Source organism: Vitis riparia, chromosome 7, assembly GCF_004353265.1.
Source record: "Vitis riparia cultivar Riparia Gloire de Montpellier isolate 1030 chromosome 7, EGFV_Vit.rip_1.0, whole genome shotgun sequence".
Classification (NCBI taxonomy): domain Eukaryota; kingdom Viridiplantae; phylum Streptophyta; class Magnoliopsida; order Vitales; family Vitaceae; genus Vitis; species Vitis riparia.
Window position 1 is genome coordinate 22,080,613 of NC_048437.1, and position 9,645 is coordinate 22,090,257.

At 33.1% G+C, this 9,645-nt stretch overlaps 1 protein-coding gene across 1 annotated transcript; it reads right to left on the minus strand.

Moving 5' to 3' along the window:
* Positions 1 to 570: 570 nt before the first annotated feature.
* LOC117918154 lies at positions 571 to 4,998 on the minus strand. Its single transcript, XM_034834670.1, has 4 exons — positions 4,735 to 4,998; positions 2,559 to 2,822; positions 1,929 to 2,457; positions 571 to 1,608 (listed from the first exon to the last, which is right to left on the minus strand). Exons 1-4 carry the CDS (start codon positions 4,996 to 4,998, stop codon positions 1,574 to 1,576), a joined length of 1,092 nt encoding a protein of 363 aa, XP_034690561.1. The 3' UTR covers positions 571 to 1,573.
* Between the last annotated feature and the right edge of the window lie 4,647 nt (positions 4,999 to 9,645).

Below are 9,645 nucleotides of genomic sequence, written 5' to 3' on the forward strand. Positions count from 1 at the left end.
CCATCTGCCTTGTACTTTACTGTGAAAATCCACTTACACCCAACTGGTTTCTTACCTCTTGGGAGGTCAGTAATTTCCCACGTACCATTCTTTTCCAGCGCCCGAACTTCCTCATCAACTGCCGCCTTCCACTTAGGATACTTGAAAGCTTCCTGAATATTCCGAGGAACTTGTATCTCTGTGATGCTAGAAGTGAATGCACGAAACGTAGGTGATAGCTTATCATAAGAAATAAAATTTCCAATGGGATGCTGAGTGCATGATCGAATTCCTTTCCTCCAAGCTATGGGCATATTAAGAATATCATTTTCTAACTCGGAATCAACAGTACCATCAGGAGCGTTGTTACCTGGAAGTTTGCTTGGATTAGGACCCGGTTCAGCCTCATGGGTTTGTTGAGAAAGTGCTCCTTCCTCCGTTTCCTCTTGGATGTGCTCCTTATCCACAAGTCAACAATGGACTCGGGCTGATTAAATGACTCTGGAGGAATGTGATTTTCAGTGATGATGGGTGGCTCACTGAATGACTCAAGATCCCAAAATTGATATTCCTGAGTTGAATTCTCCCCTGAATATCGTTTTTGGGATAGTAAGGCTGGGTTTCAAAAAATGTGACATCCATTGAATTGTAGAATTTTCTTGTGACCGGAGAGTAACACTTATACCCTTTTTGATTTGAAGAATACCCAAGAAAGATGCACTTGAGTGACCTAGGATCAAGTTTACTTCGATGTTGTTGATTGATATGAACAAAAACAGAGCACCCGAAAATTTTGGGTGGGACGGTGGAGATGAGACGAGTAGTCGGAAAGGATTTTAGGAGTGTTTGACAAGGTGTTTGGAATTTTAGTACCCTAGACGACATCCTATTGATGAGGTAGGCTGCCGTAAGGACAGCTTGCCCCCAGAATAATTTTGGAACATTCATGGAGAACATTAGTGATCTAGCCACCTCTAACAAATGCCTATTTTTCCTTTCAGCGATTCCGTTTTGTTGTGGGGTATCAACACATGAACTTAAGTGAACTATCCCTTCTTGTGCTAGAAATTCTCCTAGAATGGAGTTGAAATAATCCCTAGCATTATCAGACTTTAGAATTTGTATTTTTGACTGGAATTGGGTCTGAATCATATTTTTAAAATTTTTGAAAATTTGACTCGTTTCAGATTTTTCTTTCATGAGGAATACCCAAGTTAATCTAGTGTGATCATCTATGAATGAGACAAACCACCTAGTACCAGTTACATCTTTTATTCTTGACGGACCCCAGATATCGCTATGAATCATTGAGAATGGACTAGACTCTTTATAGGGTTGAATGGGAAAATGAGACCGGACTTGCTTTGATAATTGACAGATTTCGCACTCAAAGGATTTTGGATTTTTATGAAATAATGAAGGAAATAAATGCTTGAGATACATAACATTTGGATGACCTAAGCGATAGTGCCACAACATAATTGCACTATCGTTATTTTGACATGAAACCGAAAAAGAATTACTACCAACTGCCATTTGAGGTTGTTCTTGTGGATCATGGAGCTCCTTAAGGATGTAGAGTCCAGAGCATTCCTCAGCATTGCCAATCGTCTTCCCCGAATCCAAATCCTGAAATTCACAGTGAGTGGAGGAAAAATTAGTAATACACCTCTTTTCCTTAGTGAGTTTACTAATTGACAATAGATTACAGTCCAAGTTAGGAACAAGGAGAACAGAGTTGAGAGTAAGATCCCTTGATAGCACAACTGAACCTGTTCCGGCAACCTTTGATAGTGAACCATCTGCTATTCGGACTGTTAAATTATTTGGACATGAGCTATATGTATCAAAAATTGTCGCATCTCCCGTCATATGATCAGATGCTCCTGAGTCCACGATCCAAGGTTTTTTACGTTTCTTACCAACAGTAAAGGCACTCAAAAAATTACCTTTGTGAGCCAAGGTTCCGGAACCAATGAGCTGGTTGGAAGATGAGCTAGTTTGTGACTGTACTGACAAAAGAGGAGACAGTAGTTTCTGAAGCATCTCCATTTGCTCCTTATTAAAAGGGCTAGCTTCAGGTTGTGGCGATTGTTCATCGGTAGCCACATGATTGCCTCGTCCTTCTTTCTCAAGTGGTTGACGTGGCTTCCAATCTACTGGCTTTCCATGAATCTTCCAGCAAGTTTCTCTTGAGTGTCCCGGCTTTCTGCAATGATCACACCAAGGTCTACCTCCTTTAATTTTTTGACGGTTGTCAAAAGGAGCGAATTGAGTCTTAAGAGCCGAGCTTTCTGCCATATTCAGTTGTTGATGGGATCCCATCATGAGATTTTTCCGACTTTCTTCATGACGCACTTCAGAGAATGCCTCTCTGAGGCTAGGTAGAGGTTTTACTCCCATGATTCTTCCTCTGATTTCATCAAGATTTTTGTTCAAACCTAACAAAAATTTAAACACACGTTTCCCTTCGACAATCTTTTTATACAACAAACCATCTGTAACACATTCCAGTTATGAACCTCAAACGTATCAAGTTGACGCCATAGACGAGTAAGAGTATTGAAATATTCAGTTACCGTAAGGTTTCCTTGACGCAAATCGTGGAGGATGCCTTCAATCTGGATGATTTCAGATGTGTTTTTCTTGTCTGAGAAAGTTTCTTTTGCAATGTCCCAGATTTCTTTGGCAGTATCAAATGACAGAAAATTTTCACCAATGTCAGGGGTCATAGAGTTGACTAGCCAGGACATGACCATATTATTTTCTGCTATCCACTTCTTGTAGGTTGATGCTGTGGTTTCTGGTGCCGCCGAAGCTCCGGTGATGTAGTCATCTTTCTCCTTTCCCCGTATAAACATTAATATGGATTGAGACCATTGCAAATAATTTTGCCCATTCAGTTTATGGGCTGTGATTGGCAGATGAGAGGTTTCCATTTGATGAGAGGATGAAGACGATGAGATGATGATATTAGAAGTAGAGGATGATGAGTTGGTAGCCATTCCAAAGGCTGGACCGTATTTAGGCATAACCTAGAAGAATAGAATTGAGTAGAAAAAAAAACTGACTAAAGATGAAGACGATGAGACAGGATTAAACCTGCTCTGATACCATGAAGAATTTGAAGACTAACTATGGAGGAACATAGACTCAATTCATTCTATGATACTCTTATTACAATGAAAGAAAGCATAAATAAATAGCCTACAGATATGAGACAATTCCGGACTGGTATACTATCACCGGACGGAATTTCCCTTACATGGAAAGAGAATAAACTCTTACATGGAAAGTGAATAAACTATTACATGGAAAGAGAATAAACTCTTACATGGAAAGTGAATAAACTACCTTGCTAGAATTACTCCTAAATCAATTATAATAAAGGCAGTATATTTCACTAATTTAGGGAAGTAAACAGAGGATGCTAAATATGGGGAGGAAACGCACAGGATGGAAGGCGACGTGGGCTTGATTTCCAACAACCTAAAGGCATTTCTAGCAATTCAAGGGATCAATTACGAAAAACTATGTAGCTGTATCAACTTTTTGGAAGCAGTCGTGGATTTTGAATCATCATGAGAATGCCTTGCTTCGGCATTGTTGACTAAAGATCTCATTCTGAAGGCTAACGCTCAGTTTACAAGTGAGCCACACGTATTGCATGGCAATCAGAACACAAGGTTTCCAAATTCCAGTGCATTCTTTTGGGCTCAGGACAGACCATGGTCTTTCAAAAATTACAAGGAAAAGACAATGATCTAATGGAAGAGCTCGACAAAGTTGATGATCAAAAGATGCAAATGAGTGGGTTCGACATTGATCTTACCAAGAACTTGGATGCTGATGAAAGACGATAAGATATTTCTTATTGGGCAAGGGACGACTGCAGCAGAAAACTCCAGTGTCTCTTCTGGAAGGTGATTAGAAATACATTTCTTTTGTGAAGTTCTCAGGGAAGCACCGAGTGCTCCTAATGCTGGATATGTAAGTGGCTCATTTGGCGTTATGAAAAGACATTGGGCTGTAAAACTCCTTTTGGATATGGTGCTTCAGGTTTTGTTTGCTTTGCAAACCAAGGCAAGGACCCATGCTTACAAAATCAAGCATTGGAAGTGTGAAACAAAAGTACTAAGACTCCCGGAAGCTCACCTTCGCGATCTGGAGCCTTTCTATTCTCTCTCAATCGAGCTTCTTTCCATCTCGTGCCCTTTGCATGGCCATGCATGGCCACCCAAACCCTTTTGAAAGCCTTCCATCAAATTCCTTCCTCCATCCAATCCAAACCCCAAGTCCAACAACCTCGTGTCTAAAACCTTAGAACCATGCTCACTAATCGCTTTTCATGTCCCCATCTCACATGCCTACGGGGTTTAGCAACAAGTCCATATCTATAACTATGTGCATAAGGAGACTGACAGCAGTTCTTTTGGAAGAATGTGTTCTCTATAATAAGTCCAGTGGAAACGGGAGGATAGAGTTTGTCGAAACCCTTGTTTGCTGCGTGTTCAACACTGAAAAAAAACCTTTGTGAGAATTGTCATGAGTAATGGGACCTGCACCGTTGTCCTTATGGGTCACTCTTACTTGGTTAAAGACGTCACTCAGGATCCTATTGGCTCCTTCATTGCGAGCCAAATAGACAACAAAATTGTCTTCATAAAGACAATGGTGCATTTGATTTGCAGTTCACAGAATTTTGCTTTTCTGGAAAGGAGGCTTTTTCGGTTTTATCATGTCTGGCCAGCTTACGGAGACCGATGTGTAGATGTGGAGTTCATTTGGTGAAATCTCTAGTTCTGACACTCTCTCTGTTAAAGAAGACTTTAAAGGGTGGCGCCCATGGCCCTTTTGGGAGCTGAAACGGACCACATTTCCCCATTGACGCTTCTCACACATCATACTTGGGCAAAGATTATAAGTTGAATGAGGCAAACGTATACTTGGGAAGGTACCCACATTGACAATAGCAACAACTTCAATACAAGCAATCCAGTCTCGGTTACACTCTTGCATGGTCACCCAATACATGCAATCCGCCAAGCACCAACAACTGCAATCAATCAAGCTCATTCCCACCCCCATCCCTTGCATGGCCACCTTTGGTGGGCCATTCTTAAAACCTAAGTGTCTCACCCCCTATATCTTCATGCATGCCTTTAAAAATTGATTTTCAAAAATCTTGTTTTCAAATAATTTTAATTCCACAACTTCTCACTCATCCTTAGAGTTTTAGGTCACAAAAAATCCAATATTAATAAATTATTTGCTATCATTTTCCTTTAGGCATGCATCTTTTTTTTTTTTTTTTTCCTTGATTTTAAATATTTTCCAATTTTAATAAAATTTGCTTCCATTTTCTTTTCGGTAAACGCATTTCACAAATTTTATTTGATTTTCAACTAAATTTTCGTTTTTCATGTTTTTAATAAGTATGAATAAAATTTTATAATTTCACATAATGGAATCAATTCATACTAAAATAAATCGGGCTTTGGTGGAGCCCAACATATAGGATTTTTCTCGTTCGTTGATTGATTGGTATGCTTGATTGACTTGATCTACTCTATGAAATGTATGCGATTATTCTATATTCGTTTACTAATATTTGTTTTCTATGAAGCAATTAGCTCACTACTTAGGTACACTTTTTGTCTCTCTTGTTCATTTTATTATTTTTAAATTAATATTTTTTTAATATCCATGTTTAATCAATTAATTGTCACATTTGCTTTAACTTATTTAGTAGAGACCTAATTATTAGGCCTTAGAGGGGTGATACGGTTTATTACTGTACCTTCTCAATAGATAACCCGACCCCCAAATTCAGACTCGATTTTTCACAAACCTATTTTTCCTTCAGGAGTCACATTTAAAGTTTTTTTTTCCCTTTAAAAAATAAAACAAAAATAAATGGCGATTTCAAAAGCTTTTCAAAAATCATTTTTCAAAATAAAAAGCGAGTATCACCATTTGAGTGGAAACGCATATGGAGAAATGCGAGGTCCACACTTATATATTATATACTCTATATGAATATGAATATAAATCTATTATTAAAGATACACCATAATAAGTGTTGATATTATATAATCAGATAAGATAATCCAAAAATATTCTATTATTAACAATATACATTATTACAATAATAAGATATTTAATATCATGTAAATAAATAAAAGTCATAAATTTAAAATTGAATTTATATTTTAAAGTCTTCAAATTTACATTTGTTTTAATTTTAACAATTTTGTCTCCACTTCAAATAGCAATTATGATTTTTTTTCATACTAATTATACTTAAAATTGATGAAAATTATGAAAAAAAACCCATACCCTTCAAATTTACATTTGTTTTAATTTTAAGAATTTGTTCCCTATTTCAAATAATAATAATAATAACAATAATAATAATAATGTTTATTCATACTAATTACACTTAGAATTAATGAAAATGATGAACAAAAAAAAATTAAAAGTAAAAACTTGAAAATTGGAAAAGGTACAAATAACATAATCTTCATATTTAATTTGTTTTAATTTTAATAATTTTTTTTCTCCACTTCAAATAACAATGATAGTGTTTATTCATACTAATTACATTTAGATTGATGAAAATTATGAACAAAAAAAATTTAAAACCTAAAATTTATAAAATTGGAGAGGGTACGAATTATGAAATTAACATTATTATTTATCATATTCTTTGTATCCTTCAAAATTTTCATTTACTTTAATTTTTTTTTTTTACGTCAAATAGCAATAATAGTATTTATTTATATTAATTGCACTTACAATTGATGAAAATTAGGAACAACAATTCTTTGTAACCTCCTAATTTCCAACAATTATAAATGAAATTATTTTGAATAAATAATGTATTTGAAGTTGAAAAAAATTCTTAAAATTAAATAGGAAGAGTAGGGATTTTAATATATATATATATATATATATATATATTTTTTTTTTTAAGAGGAGAGATACCTCCCTACGACCCACTATCCCACATCCACGCTGACCAATCAACCCATCCCATTAAAACCCCCAATAACCCCACAAGGAAACAACGTCCCCCCACCCTTTCTTAGAGAGTAAGAATCAGAGGCGCTATTTTCTCTCTACTTGCTGACTTGGACCAATAAACCCACACTTTTTAAGAGAGTAAGAACCACATGTGAGTACTCACCAACAGAGATGAAGCCGACATGTGTGTATAAGTGCCTATGATCATTCTTCTTTTCAAAGCTGGATTTGAAAACTTTTGATGTATGTATTATTAATTTTTTTTGTTCAAACTAAAACAACTTATTAAATATATATATATATATATATATATATATATATATATATATATATATCAAAATTTTTAATAAAGTAACTTTAAAATATCTACTATTATTATTTTTTATATTAATTTTTTAGAATTTTTTTTAATACTTTTATGAATTTTGATTAATTTTCGTTTTATCCATTTATATCAAAATATTTTTCAATATATCCCTAAAATCATATTACCAATATATCTATAAAAACAATATTTTCATCATTGATCAAGACTGAGAATACATTTAAAAATTTTAAGATTTTTATTAATACACCAAATATTATTATCGAATATAACAAATTGTATTATACATGTGTATTATAGATTCTTCTACCATTTTTTGAGTTGTCCCAATTTTTTTTTTTTTATTAATTTTGATCAATTTTTCGTTTTCGGGTATTTTCTAGTATATCTATAAAATCTAGCTAGCAATATATTCATGAAAATCTATATTTTCATCTTTGATTGAGAAGAATATATGTATTTTCTTGTTAAAAAAGTGAACTTCATTGACTTTGTTAGGTGGTTTTTTTGAGGCCTTGATTTGTAGCTTTGAAGCTTGAAATGATAGGGAAACCTAATTATAAAAAACTATCATAATAAAAGCATTTGTTTAGCATTAATAGCTTGTTAATTTAATACTCATGTCATTAAATGTGATTAAGAATCAAACTGATTTCATTTTTTTGGTATCATAGTGAGCAAGAGCAAAGACTAAGTTACTCAATTGCATTTCAAGCTTATGCATTTTTCCTTACAATGTCGATTTTCAAGTTGAATGAATAAGATAAAAAAAAAAAAAAAAAATGTGAATTAGTGGTAGAATTCATGTTGAGTTGAATTTCACACAGAGGCCATGCCCAGTCTAAGAATTAAATTTTCAGCCCGATTGGAGCTATTCTGAAGGTCCATTAGCCCCAGATAAGAATGGCTTGGGCCAACATGGTCCGTTTATATGCCTACTTTTAGATAATCTCCACTTAGCTACATCTTCTAGCGGGTCTCTAGTGAAGCACAAACTGACCCAAATAAATTTCCCGACTCAGTCCATTTACTACAATTCTAACATTTTTTTTTTTGAAAAAAATGACCAAGGCTATGTTTGGTTCTTAGAAAATTTGAAAGAAAATGTGAGGAAAAGAAAAAATAAAAGAAAATTAAAAAAATACATTTAAAGTAAATAAATTATTTTTATACATTATTTCAAACTTATTTTACTTTTTTAGCTTCTTGATGTAAAGATTAAATAATTTAAAATTGAATAAATTTCTAGTTATTCTTAATTATATTTGATTTTTTTATACATTTTTCACAAGACAATAGAAAACTATTTTTCTTAACATATTTTTTTCTTTAATACTTTTCGAGAATCATATATAACCTAAAAGTTAGAATAACAACATAATCAAGTTATGATTCATAAGATTTAATTCTTTTTTTAAAAAAAAGAAAAACATATTTAAAGCTTAAAAATGAAAACCAATAAAACAAAATATCAGTTACAAACCAAGCACAAGTAAATCCAAAAGTGGGATAGTTGGCTAAGGACCCGAATCTAAACAAGTAGGCTTATCAGATGTTGAATCCATAGAATCTATAATCTCCATATACATTATGAATTATATCCATCAATTTGAATCTCTTATTTTGTTGGTGGAAGAGTTGATTCTTTTCCGTGGTCAAGAGGGATTATGAGACAAGTACAAACCTTTCAAAAGACAAAAAGTTTTAAAAGCCTAACCTATTAAGAGAATTTAGAAATAATTAATATTAAAAATGTTTAACCTTCCATTATGGCATAAAATCATAATACTATAAATCATATGTTTTTCAAACCTAAGTGTTACGTTTGATTGACGAGATAGAATATGTATATCATAATATCTCATTTCCGGATATAATATTTTATGATATCCATTACGATATGTGATATTATGTTATTCAATATATAAATATAATTCGTATGTACATTGAATAATACATATATTGATATTATCTTACAATAGATTTTATACATATTTTTTTAGTTATTCTTATTTAATTATATATTTATTTTTGTAATAAAATATTTTATTTTTCAAAATAAGTAATATAAAAAAATTCATGGAAAGAATAAATTTTTGTCTATCCTATTTCTTGGCTTAAGATTCACATATAGAAGGGAAATAAAAAAATAGATGGGATAATATATTTCACCACATATCTTATTATATTTCTTATCTTATCTCGTATTATATTTAACTAAGCATGATAAAAACTTATCAATCTTCTAATCGCTCATAATTTCCTCAAACAAACGATACATCTAGAAGGACAATAGGAGGATTGAATGAAGACCA

Bases quoted from the DNA above. Each gene is read 5' to 3' on its own strand.
- LOC117918154 (XM_034834670.1), bottom strand. From the start codon at position 4,998: ATGCAAGAGTGTAACCGAGACTGGATTGCTTGTATTGAAGTTGTTGCT. The intron at 2,458-2,558 runs GTAACTGAATAT...TTGTATAAAAAG, and splicing joins TGCGTCAAGGAAACCTTACG to ATTGTCGAAGGGAAACGTGT. The intron at 1,609-1,928 runs GTAATTTTTTGA...TGTGAATTTCAG, and splicing joins CGGAACCTTGGCTCACAAAG to GATTTGGATTCGGGGAAGAC.